A 16,307-nucleotide genomic window follows, 5' to 3' on the forward strand; every position below is an offset into this window, starting at 1 on the left:
CCGTTTCCGGCGGCGACACCCGCTTCCGCCCGGCCCTGACGCCACTTCCGCGGGATGGGGCGGTGCCAGGCTGCGACGCTGTCCTTCCGTGACGCGTGCATCCGGGCACGCGAGGAGCAGGCGGCGGGCAGCAGGCAGTGCGCTGTCCGGTATGGGAGGGAGGGAACTCATCATCTTGGAGAGTCTTCAGGAAAGCCACGTTCCAGCAATGCTCTCTGTACCGAAAAGCAGCTTCACCTTACAGTATGACTACATCTTAAAAAAAAAAATTCTTTGTAGTGCAATTTGCCTTTAAAAAGTATTTTTGAGAATTATTTTCCCATGACAATGTAAAGTGCCATTTATTACTGCCGTTGGTCAAGCTCTGGCCCTTTGGTTATTTGTGTATTTTTTTCCTTTAAAAATAATTACCCTTCTTCTGAATAGCAAAGATTTGTTACTCTAAGACACAAGCATCATCAGTTGGAAAAAAAAGAATCCCTAAAAGAGCTGGCGACTTTTAACAATTTAAACCATTGATGAAATAAAAAAAAGGCAAAACACCTAGACGATTTGCATCAAGATAATGCTCCATAGATTAAAACACAACACCCCAAAGATTCACATAGCAAACATTAATTCCAGGAAGATTTTAAGAAAAAAACAAGAGTCCAGGCATAGAGTTTTGGTTTTCTTTTTTTATCCAAATATAGCAGCTAAGTTGGTCTACCGTAACCATCAGTAATTTTGTCCCATCACTGAATACCCCCAGGAAGGAAATTTCAGTACATCATGAAAAATCAACCGATTTAGAAAAGGTTCATCTTAATTCTGCGATCAATATAAACTCATCATTACCTCCAAGTCTGGCTCTTTGTAAGATATAAATGGAAGGCACAAAGGAATAGGTCTTTAGCTCTTACGTATATCCCACTTCTGCTTAGAAAGCTTCATCAATAATTAAACAATCATACCTCAAAGCTTAAATATAGAATGATGTTCTTAAATGGCACACAGCAGACGTGGAGTCCACACTTCTCTTCTGCTGTAGTTTGTGCCCTGCAATTCGATGCTGAGGTACAATCAGCATGAATACAATCTTTTCTTATACCAGTGCAATGAATCAAGATAGTTTAGAACAGAAAAGACCCTTTATCTTAACACCATATGCTTTTTGATTTATCTAAAATCAGCATCCTGCTTTTTGGCTACCTCCTTGGCCTCCTGGTGAAAGGTTACAGAATCTGTTGCCTTCTCAGTTGGCTGTATTCCCTCCAGTCTGATATAAGGCTTACTGACATCAACTGGCCTGGGATCAAGGCCTGAACTCCAGATATTTCTGCATTACTCAACTGTCGGATTTTCTTCTTTATTCCACTCCTAACCCCAGCTCCTCCCCATTAGTAAGAGCACTTGCACCAATGCTACATGGGGTACGAGTGCCACACCTATATACCAAAAACCATAGATGCTTTAGTATTCTGGAAGTGCTCACAGAGTAAGAGCAAGCAAGTCATGACAAGAAAGTCTCAGACATCAGTAAAAACACAACAGAAATTCATATGCAATACTTCAAGTTTGAAGGATATTAAGTCATGCTTTTATCTTTCTTTTTCCTAGTAATATACAAGAAAAGAGTCCATTGACATCAGAGTGTCTCCAACAGGCATGAAAGATCAGGTTACCAGATTGCAGACTCAGCTGCCCTGGTGAGCTGGAGTGTGACTGTATCTCTAGGCAAGCCCCTTAGGCAGAACTTAGAAAAAGGAGGAAGAGTTCTAGCTGGCTCTGCACACTAAAGTTTCAAAGAAGCTGGGCAAGCTGCTGGCCTAGTATCTGTGTCCTAATGAGGTGCAAACAGCTAATAATAACCCAAGATCTAGGCCATAAGTAGCAACAAAAAGTGTGCAAAAAGTTACCCAAATTTAGGTAAAACATTACCCTCCTCATTTTGGCTATCGAAAAGTTCACTTTTAAAGTAAGAATTTTTTGCTGTGCAGTGCAGCCTGTACTATATAATTTAACCAAACCTTTAAGAAAAGGAAGCAATTTTTGAAGTAAATTATAAAATTCCTTTTTACATAGAAACCCATATATACCTGGCAACACTTTCTGCATAGCAAACCTTCAACTTTTGTGAGTAGACACCGTAACTTCCCCTGTGCTTACAGTTTCAGTTGCTGCTGAAGGTCATGAATTGATGCTGCACTGCTCTGCAGTTTCTCTAGCATTAGTGGATCTTCTTCTAGTTTGATCATTTCAATTACTCCATTGGTTCCCAGAATACAAGGCAGACTTAAAAATACTTCACTGTTTATATTACAACATCCCTGAAACAACATAGAAAGACACTGTCATATAGAGTTATTTCTGCTCTGTCCTTAATCTGAAGTATGTATAGATACAGTAACTTGGTAATTTTAATTACGCAAAGGTATTTCGTCACATGGCAAGTTTTGTCCAAATTGCAATTATGCTAGATCCTGTGCAATGGATTACTGTTTAGGAACTGTACAATATTACTGTACATTTAAAAAAAAATATCTTGAACCATGCCACACTTGGAAGGGTTTTCCAGTATGAATATATCAGACCTCAACAATGCAGACAAAACATATTACAAAATACAGTTTAATCAGTTTCCTAAGTAGAACAAGCAGGAACACTCTTTTGTTAGTAAACAGAAATCATTAGTTCTCTTAGAACTGAAGAAATTTTAAAAAGGCAGCAAAGAGAGCTATCCTGGGAACATTTCTCAAGTATTGATCATATAATCATTCTGTGAGAGACTTTACAAGACTTAAAGCACTGTAATTCAAGTTTTTATTGTACTTCTAATATTTTCTTATTTTTTAAGATGTGTATGTGAAATTTTAGGTTCCGCAGGTACTCTACAGTTTAAGAGACTTGTCACTACTCCACATCTGCATTTATTTCATAAACAATTAAAAACTTTGCTTGAAAACAAGATGATGAAATTAGCTATGTCTGTTTGTATTTGATAAATAGTCTTTTGTGCTCAACTTCCCCGCACTGAATATTGTAAACCACCTTTCTGAAGCTTGCAAATAGAAGTGACTGATGAAAAGTTTCTACATGTTTTTTCTCTTGTGAAATGACTTAATGCTTTTAAGCAAACCTCTTAGGATAAAACTTTAAACAAGGTCTAGTCTATAGTTTTAAGTTAAATATAGCTTAGCTCTTCTCCTCAGAGTAGGGAATCAAGGAGTAGCAAAAGCAGCTATTCCAAAGTTGGTCAAATAAAAATCTGGTAGAAAACCTATTTTAAACTTTCATAAATGATACTGCACTCTTTTGTCCCTCTGGAAAAATCCATGTTCAATACCAAGTACTTGAAAACTGAGACACACACATTACTCTTCATTTGACAGTTCTGACTATTCCAGAGGAGCTGGTCTGCAACTGTGAATATGTTTTCCCTCTGAGCTCTTGTATTTTTTGGAAAACAATCCACTTTTAGTAATGATTTCAGGTTAACACAACAATTGATTTTTGCATGTTTTTGGATTGGAGCTGAAAGCTGTGGAAGAAAGTAATGAAAATAGTGCTACTTCAGAACTGTTGCTTTAAGTTGAAATTTCTATGCTACTACAATTAACGGTCATATCCAGTAATAATATCATTACAATGTCAATTGAAAGAGATATTAGTAACATTTACCTTTGCCAGAATGGATATAGAATGAACCTTTCTTTTATCTTTCAGTATACTGTCAGTCAAATCAGCAACCGAGAGCCCAACAGACCAAGATCTCTGACCTTTTCCCTTTAGAACTTCCAAAGCTCTATATAAATAAGGAAATGGGGAAAAACCATAATGTTTAGATTTTATTTACTTTACTTATTCCTGTTTTGGTTTATATGTAAAACTCTAAAGACAGGTAAGTGTACCACATGTACCATATAGCCATGATTCACTGTTTTGGCAAAAAAGAGAAGAGAATTGAGAATTGCTTTAGAGAACTTTATGCATCTTCGGCCCGTAGTAATAACGGCTCCCTTTTCTGTCAAGGGGTATAACTGATATTTGGCTAATTTAATCAGATAAATTGATCCAAGCTTGTATTTCACTTTGAAGTAAACTGCTTCTGCACAAGCTATGGAAAAAAAAGAGCTTATGTGCCAGAAGGCTTGTCTACTTTACAATTATACTAGCTGCTCTAATATAATAGTGTTTATTCTACAAAACTTGTCTTGTCCTTAGATCACAACAGACACAGCATTATTACCAAGAACCTCAGAAAATTAGTGGTATTATTATATACATACGTACAAAAAATGAATGACACTAAGACCTAAAGACATGTGAAACTCTTTAGAGTGAAAAAAAAGCCTGCAAACCCAAAGAGTCTAAATATGAAGAAAAAATTTTAAGGTTAAAACGGTGTTACCTGTTAGCCACCTTCTCCCTTGAGTTACGAGCAGCCATTGTGTCAGTTTGGTTTGCAGCTGAATTACAACTGGTCCATGAAGGCACTAGGCAGAAACAACCAACATTTAAATGCACATCTAGTGACTGAACAGTGACTAAAATGGGTATCAGAGGAAAGGGCGGGGGGAGGAAATCAAAACTCCAAACTTTATATCCTTCCCCCGCAACAACCCAGATTTAGTTGATGAGTTGATAAGCTTCTCTGGACTGCCAAAATAAACTCTATAGTACCTGGCCAGAGACACTCATTCCCAAAAAGAAGTAATGTGTAAAAATTCTTAAATTAGCAGTAGCCTACCATGTATTTTATCACATTCCTTCCTTTCTCAGCACCTCTAACCTATGCTGTTATACCAAATTAAAAGCGTTTCCGACTGTATTTTCTGTAGTCTCTTATTATGAGATGCCATATGTTTGTGCTGCTCCTCCAGCTTTAAAATCCTGGGCACACACCAAAATCTTATTCTTATTTAAAATTATTATTGTGAAAAGTCTACCACCCTGCTTATGACTAGCTTCATTAATTTTATCAGTTATTCATTTATTTACTCAATTAGTTAAGTGTACTGTCAGGACATTAAATACTCATAATCATAATGTATTATCACTTACCTTTGTCTTCCCCCTGTTCACCAACAATCCAAGCATCTTTTCCCAGCACCTCTGCTTTCAAAAGGTTTGTGAGAATATACTGAAATCTCTCAGTATCCAGATTGCCACCTATTCCAACAACTCTGCTTTTGGGAAATGCGCTGAGTTTCCATGACACATATGTCATTATTTCAACTGTATGTGAGAGAAAAATAGGTTGACAATGAAGTGTCACTCTCCAAATTCAGCACAACAGCAGCAAACTATTAATCACAATAATGAAAAACTCAAAAGCAGGCATGCAAGAACATATCAGTAGTTTATTCCAACCTAAAACACCAAGTCAGATGGGGAGAGGGTGAGGAAAATTCACATCCTGAGTAAACTTTTAAGAAGAGTCAAGAAGTTAGTGTTCTTCAAAAAGTCTAAACAGACTGCTTTAGCTGACTTTGAAAGGCAAACTCCAAAATGATTAACCATCCTTCCTTCTACCAAAAATCTCACATGCTTCTAAGTTTCATTCAGCCAGTGTTTCATTTCTTTTCATTGGGCAAGCTTTCTTTTCTCCATAACCCCAGCTCTAAATGATAGCAAGGGTTGAAAGCACTTGAGAAATAAAAAAGGGCTAACAATGTTTTAAGTGTATTTATAGGGCAGGTAGGCTCACACCTACTTCCTTCCCTTTTTAAGTAGTGTTCTGACTTCATCTTAACTCAAAGTATCACGGACCCAACAGATGCAGCCTTTTCACCAAAATACAGCCACAATATTTACTAGCAACATTGCATCCATTATTAGTCTAGGAGTCTGATCCTATGACATATACACACATGTGCATCTATTCTTAATGCACAGGAGACACATATACCGAAAACTCACAACTAACAAGACCACAGCCAATGGGTGCTAATACTGTAAATACAGTGAGTTTTAAGCTACATACAGAAACATACAAATATACATACCTTTTACAGCAATCAAAGTATACTATTATTTTCTTTATCTTGGTAACAGTATAGGAAAAAAACTCAAAGACAGTGTCCTGCTCTAGGCTGAAAAGGAAAACTTCTTTCAGAGTAGCAAGATTTATGACTGAAGTGGATGTATTAAGCAATAACGCATTTTTAAAACAGACCAAAGAAAAATGCAGAGATAGACCATCGGGTGAATGTAAGTATCAACTTACCTGGATGAGAAGCAACAAGCAGAACACTGTTCTGACTGTAGTGTGATATTGCTGGGATAATTCCTCTGAACAGATCCACATTGCTTTGTATGACATCAAGGTAAGTCTGAGCATTACCCAGAGAGTTAACTGTAAGTACCACAACTTTTGAATTAGCTGAAGCAGAAAAATCTGAAAATGTAAAAAAATGAGTTTTAAATATTTATGTCATTTTATCAAATAACAGAAAAATCAAGTTTTGGATGCAAAACAAAGAACCTTAAATGCTAAACTGCTGCATCCAGCTTAGTCTAGGAATTCTTCTCCTCTCTCAGCCCACTTCCCCCAGTGACGGATTCTGGGCACTTCCACAGCACCTGTCAAACACAGCTCTCCCACAGAATGACTTTCTCCATTTCATGGTTGGCAAATAGAGAAGGGAGAATGCAATTTGCCTAAGGTTACAGAGCAAAGACCGGAAAACATCATTTTTGACATATAAGCTTTCCAAAGTTGATTCCCCTGGCAAGGGAGAAGTAAAATAAATACATCCATGAAAAATCTCTTTCATTTTATTATGATTTTTAAAAGAAGGCTTTATCTCCCATCCCCTAGCCTGTTTTGCCCGGCTACTTGATGGAACCAGCTGCCATTACTGCAGCACCCGAGCTCTGCCCTGCATTCTGGGCAGATTTTCACTCCTTTATCTGAGGTTCTATATTCTTTTTTTTTCTTTTAGCTCAATCAAGAACAGTTAGACAACCCTAAAAAGTGCTTCACGAGCCTATTTATTAATTCACCTAAAAGATCCTTATTTATTAGCCCAAAACAACACACAGTGAAATTTGCTGCAGAAATTCATAAGCCAGTGCTGCCTTGAGCTGGTAACTCTGAATAGCTGAGTACCACCCAGATGACCAGCTTGGACACAGAAATGATGTAACCAGTTTGATTGTCACACCACTTCTGAAATCATCTGCAGCCAAAGCAGAGGCCTAGTGCATCTATAAACTGGAAGCATACTAAGCAGGATATAATTAGTATTAGCTTGCCTTAAACCTAGTCATCAGCACGCTAAAATAACTGGTGACAGTGTGGAAGTATTTTGAAATATTGCAACACTACTAATAGCCTAGACAACAACAGTATATAAGCTCTTTGTAACCCAGCTAAACATAAACATATAAATAATGGGTAGCTACAAAGAGACAACTGGAGATTTGTGGTATAGCTGCAAGGTCATTATACAGGAAAAAAATGTACAGTAATGCAGTAAAATCTGCAAGATAAGAACAAAATATGTAAATCTGGCAGCAGCAATGTCAGATGGAAACAGAATAATCCTGCAAAATAAGCAGAAAAGATGCCTGGTGGAACCAGAGTAAGTCCCTGTCCCCAAAATAAGATCAATTATATTGAAAGTACATGAAAGCCCCCCTTCTCATCTTGTAGAGGGGTCAAGGAACACAAAAACACCAAGGACAAGCGAGGAAAAATGAGGAAGAAAGAAGTTGCCCAATTCAGTCCCAGCTTCCACTGTGGAAGAGTGATCAAGCCTAATTACCTCAACATCCACAACCAAGACCATCAAGGACTATAGCTATCAGCTCCATCCTATTGTACACTCACAGCTAATTGAGGATAAGATTGCTAAGGACTAATTGTTTGCATATGCAGTGATAATACCAAAGAACTAACCATTGGCAACGTGCATGTTTATTGAAGGTCGATCTAGGAAAGTGATGTTTTGGAGTTTGAAGCTGGCCTTATTTATCAGTCTTTCAAACAGTACTGTCACAGCTATCTATAATTCCTTAATAGACATATACATATATGTATATGTATATGTATATATTTTTTCCTTTGCTTTTTGCAGCTGCAACACTGAGGTACTAGCTCAGTGTCTCATTCTCTGCATTCCTTTGTGTCCAGTTCCAGTATTGGCTTCCTACCCTGGAAGTAGGACTCACACACCTCTATAAACAGAATGAAAAAAGCCTGAAATAGAAGCAATGCAAGCTTCATTGAACCCTCCCTTCCCAATTTGCCCTGGAAAGATGAAGAAAAGCAAGAAGCTATCAAAAGATAGTAGCATCTTTTTAAAAACATGGCTCTGTGCCAAAGCCTCTAACTCCCTAGGTGTCCTGTCCTCATTAAAATGAGCACAAGCACAGACAATACAGTACTAGCTTCCATTCCAAAGAGAAGAACTAGTACCTTTGCTGATTTCTACATTTGGCAGAGAAAATATCTCCAAGTCCATGGTTCCTCCTTTTGCTGCACCTTCAGAAAGATCCAAAAGAACTACCTTGTCTGCAGCACCCTGTAGGAATAAGAATAATGTAGAACAACAATTAAATAAAGCAAAACTTGTTCAGGGCTGGGGAAAAGGGGGAGAAGATAAGAAAGAAGATATTTTTCCTATTCGAAACAGTGTTTGTTGTACTGCATTTAAAACAAGCAATATGGGCAGACCTCACAAAAATTACCATCAAAACATACAAAAAAGAATAAAGGAGTCGATCAGTTTAATTGGAAAATAAAACATTAAGAAACAAACAAACTGCCCTATAAAACCTTCCCTGGTAAGTTATAAATGTTGATGTTACTGTTGTCTTTGAGTGTGTAACTGTGAAAAAGCACAGATCATCTACAGAACATCCTCTTCTAGGGGGCTAGCAGATCCCAATTGTAAACAGGCCACAGATTTGGCAACAACCCTTTAACTATGGATTCTCAAAATAAATGAATTCAATATTCAACCTTATGTATTCAAAAAGCTGACTGAGGAAACAGGGCAGAAACTAACACTTCTGTTCTGTGTGTCCCTTAATTAACTGAAGGAAAGAGGTAAATGACATAAGCCATGACATGACTATTAAAAACGCTACGTTAACTTCTGTGTGGAAGACGCTGAGAACTAGCTTGGAAGCCCCTGTATTAATCAGGTCTGTTGCTGTTCATAATAATCATGTACCTTTGCTGCAACTGCTAGGACACAGGCCATGCCAAGATCTCCAGCTCCAACCACAGTAATTTTGTTAAAACATCCATCTTTGTCTCCACCAATTTTACCCTTTGATTTCATGTCAGTCTCTCCTATAATTAAAAAAAAAATTACAAACTTAAGTGCTGGTCCACACTGTAAAATATTGATACAAGTACTGTTGCTCCAGAAAGGATCATGGCTGAGCCGGAGTTAAGCCAAATTACATACACTTCAAAATAGTGGTCAAGCCTAGCAAGCCATGGAAAATTCACTGTAACTCCCACCATATTAAACAAATATTTCTCTCTGGATAGGAATGTTTTCTCACTAGGTGGAAAGTACAAGCACAATACATTAAGGAGCTAGACACTAAGACTATACAAACAGTACTCCCTTTGCTATTGTTACAGGTATGAGTATATACTACAGGCAGAATATTTGTAAAAGATTTCAAATTTTGAAAAGATGTGCAAAATGGAATGTGATTAAAGCATGATGATCTGAAGTTGCTTATCCAATGCTGCTGGTAACAGTGATTCTTAGTATAATGCATAAAGATTTGTAACAGAAATATTAAAGATTGGTATGAATGAACTACAAATGGAAATGTGTATTGTGTGCACGTGTGCACATGCATATACTCACAAACACACACATGTATGCAATTAACAGAAGAAACAGCAGAACAAGAGTTAAAGGGCAAGGTTTGTGCTAATTGCTACAGACCAGCATATGCGATTTCATTAAAAGAAAGAGAAAAACGGCAACTTGAAGAAAAGATGTCAATATCATGAAGAATAGGACCAGGACCATAGAATAGCCAGGTAAGGAGAACAAGAGAACTGTGAGCTTCAAGATTTTTGCCCAAAACTTACACTGTGTGAGATAATATAATATGGCAAAAGATGCCAAATAACATCCCTTCTGAAGGGTAAAAGACAAGTCCAAAATCAGTTTGTCACCACCAAACAAGAACCACCTAAGAGATGCGATGTGGACTCAATAGCCAACGTCCCTCATCCTCACTGTTGTGCGTAAGTGACTGTGGCCAGACAGATTTTGGGACTTGTGACTGCGGATGTGAGACTGCGAGTGAGTGAGATCTATGAGAGAATGGTTACGAATGAGCAACCTTCCACAAGATCGCATATTGAGTTTTGTTACAGCATTTACTACAAACAAGCAGTATTAACTACAGCATTTTTCAGCAAGCTTAAGTGCAGATATTGAAAATGAACTGCTTATTTGAATAAAGAGAATCTCAGCTCTCTATTCAAGAGGCACTTTTAAGATAAACAAAAAATACCAAACACCGTGGACAAGCAAACTCCAAAAATCCAGGCATTAAAATTAGGTGGGCATCTTTGTGATATAAAGTAATAACAACAAATACATACTGTCCAAGAATATTACAAATAAACACATGAAAAAATCCATACCTTCCCTAATCTTTGCAATGTAAGAGAGGAGTTCAGATTGCCTGGCTGCATCAGAAGATGACAGTGAATACAAAGGGAGCTCTTCCTCAAATTTTGCAATCATTTCTTCGATTAATCCAGTGACAGTTGATTTAGGCTGGAATATAGCAACACAAAATATAAAACAGTTGACTAGCTATTTCACATAGTAACATTGGCTATAAACTGCAGTAGTTTATAAAGAACCACAAAGCAGAATAACTATACAAAATCTAATCAAATTATAGAGAGCTTTAACGCTTATGTAAGCATTTAAGCTTATTTAAGCATCACTTTTTGAAGAGATACTTTTCAAACAGGAGCACGGGACAAGCAGCATTTAAAGTATCGGTGCAACCATATTTTGAAAGCATCAGTGAACATATGGAAGCCTTTGATATAGCAGCATCCAATATTATAAACAGGACAAATTGCAGCTAAAGGAAAGACAGCTTCAGTCTCATCAGATGCGCTTAACTGTCCAGATTTTTGGCGATTCATTCCTTCTTTGGGCAAAATACACACTGAAGTCAGTGGAAATTTTAGCAACAGAAGCAATTCCTGTGGGAATTTCTACACTAATAATGAAAAATACATCCCATCCATTTTAGAAAACTGGCTTTCATTAAATCATTTTTACTGGCCTGTCAGATATATGTAAGTAATTCATTTAATACAATGCATAAAATATTTAGCAACAGCATTAGCTTTTGAACCTACATTCTAAACATTCAGAGAGTTCTATCAAGAAGACAGGAACTTTCACTGAACTTTCCATGGATACTCAATTTGTGTAGTATTATTATTCATTCACAGCAACAAAGGAAAAAGTATCAAAGGGACCACATGAGGCATATATTGTTTTGTAGCAAAATCAATCCTTTTATTCTTCAGATTAAAATAATTTTCCTTACAATCGCTTCAGACTGGCTGAAGGCTGTAATTTCAAGAGACACAACATCCTGCCTCTCTTTGTGTAATCATTACATATTTAATATTAACAAACAATGCAGAAGAAAAAAAAACCAAACTCTATCCACCCCATCCATTGATTTGCAGATTTGCATGGGATATCATGCATTATTCCCAGATACTTCCCTCCCGTTACCTACTCCAGCCTTACATGGCTCCAGCTTTGCAGGTAGGGCAAATAAATCCTGCCATGAGCATCAACGTGTTTTCCCACTGAAATTCCCATGTTCACAGTTGGCTTCAAGAAGCAAATAGGGGGAGCAAAAGGATGAGAATCCATAATCCACAGACAAATAGGTATGTTATACGAATTACCTGTTCAACACAAACCAAAAGCCATTAGTAAGCTCTGCATTAGAAAGAGACACTGTAAAAGAGGTGTGTAGGCATGCAATTCATACTTCATAATAACAAAGAAAATAAGCCAGACAAATCACTTTCTAGATTCACACTGAACAGCATTTATATTACTCCTGTTAGTCAATAAAAATAGACTGGGTTGGATCAAATTTAAGTGCTACTGATTAAATTCTGCTTAAGCACAGGGTTCATGCATCCTCTATTATAAGCAAAGAGTTTGCAAATACATGGTCTCAGATGAACTACATGAGTTTTTTAATAGCTAATTGACTTATCTAATAATAGCTTATTTCAGGGCCAATGTGTGCATGAAGAGACCAGCTGATAGAGCAGAAATGGTTTCTGCCAAATCATGCAAAATCCTTAATGGCCACCTTTGAAGAAGCCACAGCTCAAAGACCAGCACAGGTAATGCTCCAAAAGTCCAAGAGGAAGCATATGCAGACTTGTATTCATTCACATTCTTCAGTATTTGACACAAATTTGTGTAGACTAGCCCTGAGCATACTACCCAAAATGAAAAAAGGATGCCTGATCTCATGTACACATACTACTACAGCATAATCCAGCAATTTAAAGGCATCATTTTCATATGTTTGAATTCGCCATTCTACTTTCTTTACAAAACACTCAGGCGCAAGCTTACTCCCTTTGGTTGCTGGAAGTGAGAAGCAGCACCCTCACTTTTTCCCCAGCCCGGTCTCCCGTCTGGCTGCCACAGCAGAGAAGTGGTCTCTCCTACTTCAGCCACATGTTTTTCTAAGATCCTCCGTGACCAGTCAGTGTGGCGTGCTGTTAGGAGGCAGTATCTGAAACATTTTGGATTTGTAACTAGCAAGGAAATGACATTCAATTAATCCTACCGTATTTCACTGGAACAGTACCACTACAATTCAGGAGGTCTTTCTGGGACCCATCTTTGAAGGCTGAAATAAAAAATGTGGTATTTTAAAAATCAGTTTGAATTTAATATAGCAACCTCACCCACAACAGCCAATACACATGGCATATTTTTCTTTTGGTATCAAATACAGTGCACCTGAAACACCCAAGTCCAGAAGGTTACTAACCCTTTTCTTCCCCCCTCCCTTGAAAAATGGTGAATTTCACTGAAATTCAAAATAAAGATGGGAACACAACTGAAAGATAATTGCATAATTCAGCCTCTATAATACACAAACTGAATTAATGGCAAGTCCAAAGAAGTAGTTTAAAATAACCAAATCACTTCTTACTGTATGTGTTCATGGAGAATACGAAGTTTGGGTAGGTCTTGATAACATTCTTCAGTTCTTCTATGGTCAGGTCTCTGAATTTATACTGGGAAGGGAAGGAAGAATTAGAAAAAACATTCCACTTCAAAAAGCAATTTCTTTCACTATAGGAGATAGGGAGGAGGAATCAAAAGAAGAGAGAAACGCAAGAAGGGGCAGCTAACAATTACTTGTAGTATTATAAACAGTTTTGGCATGAAATTAATTCTCAGAGCTTGAACTGTCCTTGATAGCCAAGAAATTTCATACAGAATAATGCATCCCCTCCCACCCAAAAAACCCCACTCGCAGCTTGAAAAAAATACTGAAATTTGAAATGCGATCTGAATGTAATTATCAGCAAGAATAAATTACTGCTGGGTCTTTTAGGCCATCCCCAGCCAACCTGAACCTGAACTTCCACGAGCTTGGCAACCTCCCAGACCGGACAGTTGTGAAAAATAGTTTGCATTTCCCAGATTAGAGCACCTGCCTCACATTTTAGGAAGTCTGGAGTCATTCTGGAACCCTGGCCTAAGCAAACACAACTGCAGCGCTACGCTGGCTTAAAGAATGGCTCACGGCATGGGAATACCTATCCCAAAGTAGTAGTTAAAATCCACGACCTCTTCAGTAAGACTATTAACCAGAAATAGCAGCAAGTCTACAGCTGCTTTGTGAAATCAAAACCGTTTTCCCCAGCTAATTCCTTTCTTATTCAGAAGGCCAAATAAACGAGGCATTCCTGCTAAATATTTTCTTCTTTCCTAAAGACCAGAAAAGCTTTGTCGGGGAGCCAGACCCAGCCCTTATCCATTTTCACCTAAAATTAGTTGGCGTGCCTGACGTTCAAGCGTGCATACCTCAGCTTCACATGCGGAAACGTATTTTTACCTCAAAGGAATGCTAGGGGAATGTATCCATGTTTATAGAGCGTTGAGATACTAATGCAGGGATTACCACAGCAAACCCCCCAAGGAAATCAGTAACTCTATACTTGGAGTAAGGTTTTACTAGCAAGCAGCACACCACACATGCTACTGTGTCCTGCACTGTAAAATTATATGCTGCACACTTTTAAATTCAGCTCCATAAACTATGTAATTCCTATAGGTCCAACGGGGCAGAGCTCTTTTATAGCAGTAACAGTAGTTAAAGATCACAAAATTAAAGACCGCACAGCACTGCCCACATGAAAAGTGAGACGGCTGAGCTGCAAAACCACTTTAGTTCTGCCCTTTCCATGCTGTCACTAGATTATTCATTTTTTAATCATAGCAGCTTTTGCCACGGGTGACCACTCACTGCAGCTCTTACACCACACAGCTGAGACACGCCCTTCACGTTAGCCACCCCACTCCCACCCTCCAAAAAATATATATCTTTTATATCTATTCTTTATGTGTGTGTGTGTGTCTGTCTGTATATATTTGTCACAACTTTTTCCCCACCAGCTCTCAGAGCCCTCAGCGAAGCGCCCGCTCCCTCGCGGAGGCGCGCGCAGGGTGGTGGGGGGGGGGGGAAGAGGGGGGCGCGAACGCGCGCGCGGCGGCGACCGTTTAACCGTCCCCCGGGCGCGGGGCCCGCGCGCCCCCCACCCCGCGGCGCGCGCACCTTGCCCAGCTGCTTCCTCAGCGCCTCCTCGCGCAGCTCCATGATGGCGGCGGCGGGTCCTGCTGGGGCGGGCCGGGGCCGCCTCCGCCTCCCAAGCGCCCCTGCGCGGGAGAGTAAATAATAATAGTAGTAGTAGTAATAATAATAATAATAATAATAACATAGCTCCATACAGGCGCTTGTCTGCCCGTAGGTCAGCCTCCTGCGTGGAAGCTTCATTAAATCCTAGTTAAACAACAGTAAATCCTGACAGGGTGATTTGACAAATATAAAAAGCTCCGGACAACATCGCATCAACATGATGCACTGGCATCCGGATCACAGGCCGGATCTAAAGGATGCTGAAACCTATGGAAAACCCCTCACTGCTGCGCAGGAGCCTTCTTTGAGATTATAGGGAAGAGTATTTCACACCAGATATTCCTGGCGCACGTAACCGGGCTGGTGCAGTGTCCCAGCCGCTGTGCTCTGGGCAGCTGTTGGCCGCCTGCAAACGCAGCCAGGGATAGCAAATGCGTATCCTGCAGTACGTGCTGCTCTGTGCTGCACTGAAGCACAAGCAGATTTCTCGTGCGGTTAATTCGCCAGGAGCTATGACTCCCGGCTACTTTTCTCCTTCTCATTTCTTCAGTCACTAAGCTAACATAGACTTTAAGTGAAATCTGGCTGTGCAGTAATAAAAAAAAGAATATCAGGTAGTAGACCAGATATAGATATTACAGGGATTTGGGCATTTCTTTCCTCTGTGTTCATAATATTACAACTGACCTGCAATTCTACCTGGAGTTACAAGCATGCCAATAAAAATCTGGAATGAACTCCTCCTATATTATTCTTGCTTTGTAAGCCTGTCATATCACACAGCACAGGTATCAGAAAATTGCCCTTCAGAAAGTGCACCATGCGAGTCTGATGGATGGCCAGTTTGGAGCTGGTGGAAAATACAGTGGGTCCAGCTAGATGAAGATAGACAAATGCCATTCCTATCCCCTAATCCACTAGAAAACTGCAAGATCAGAACAGACCAGAACAAATTGCATAGTAGCCCTTTCTGGCAAGGAGTAAGATCTCCTCAAGAAAGCTCATACAATTTTTCCTCCCTGGCTGACACAACACCTGAGACAGGCAGTAACCAAGAATAGAAGTTGTTGATATAATGGAACAAATAAGGTTTAGAACAGCTTTTATTCAATTTTTCCTTGTATCTGCTGCTTGCTGATGTCATTCAGTTTCTGTGCTTTTTGTCTGTGATGTAACGAATGCCATCACAACCTCAGCGTCCAGCGCAGATGCAGAGCCTCAAAGGAAGACCACCGAGCTGGGTGGCTCCAGCCAGGTCCTTCATGAACAACTCCTGCAGACCACAGCACGCATTACCCACCGCCTGCCCAGCAAGCCCTGCACATCTGCAGTAAGGGGGCTCTGCGAGGTGTCATACAATGGTCGTCGTGTTATGGATGATTTTCATCCTGGGA

At 39.2% G+C, this 16,307-nt stretch overlaps 1 protein-coding gene across 2 annotated transcripts; it reads right to left on the reverse strand.

Moving 5' to 3' along the window:
- Positions 1-146: 146 nt before the first annotated feature.
- UEVLD (UEV and lactate/malate dehyrogenase domains) lies at positions 147-14,946 on the reverse strand. 2 transcript variants are annotated; one of them, XM_026092802.2, is made up of 13 exons: positions 14,833-14,946; positions 13,201-13,285; positions 12,829-12,891; positions 11,757-11,920; positions 10,616-10,751; positions 9,165-9,286; positions 8,405-8,510; positions 6,209-6,379; positions 5,044-5,217; positions 4,391-4,475; positions 3,661-3,784; positions 2,149-2,309; positions 147-255 (listed from the first exon to the last, which is right to left on the reverse strand). In XM_026092802.2, exons 1-13 carry the CDS (start codon positions 14,872-14,874, stop codon positions 234-236), a joined length of 1,455 nt encoding a protein of 484 aa, XP_025948587.1. In that variant the 5' UTR covers positions 14,875-14,946; the 3' UTR covers positions 147-233. The 2 variants fall into 2 exon arrangements, with proteins under 2 accessions (XP_025948587.1, XP_064369187.1); XM_064513117.1 differs by lacking the exon at positions 147-255 and having other exon boundaries at positions 658-2,309.
- Positions 14,947-16,307: the final 1,361 nt, after the last annotated feature.

Source organism: Dromaius novaehollandiae, chromosome 5 (assembly GCF_036370855.1).
Source record: "Dromaius novaehollandiae isolate bDroNov1 chromosome 5, bDroNov1.hap1, whole genome shotgun sequence".
In the NCBI taxonomy this organism is placed as follows: Eukaryota; Metazoa; Chordata; class Aves; order Casuariiformes; family Dromaiidae; genus Dromaius; species Dromaius novaehollandiae.

What these genes read in the sequence shown, in the direction of transcription:
- UEVLD (XM_026092802.2), bottom strand. Translation starts at nt 14,874, where the DNA reads ATGGAGCTGCGCGAGGAGGCGCTGAGGAAGCAGCTGGGCAAG. An exon ending in TGAGGAAGCAGCTGGGCAAG is followed by an intron (nt 13,286 to 14,832) that starts GTGCGCGCGCCG and finishes TTCCCTTCCCAG; the next exon opens with TATAAATTCAGAGACCTGAC. An exon ending in TGAACAGGGGGAAGACAAAG is followed by an intron (nt 4,476 to 5,043) that starts GTAAGTGATAAT and finishes GTTTCTGCCTAG; the next exon opens with TGCCTTCATGGACCAGTTGT.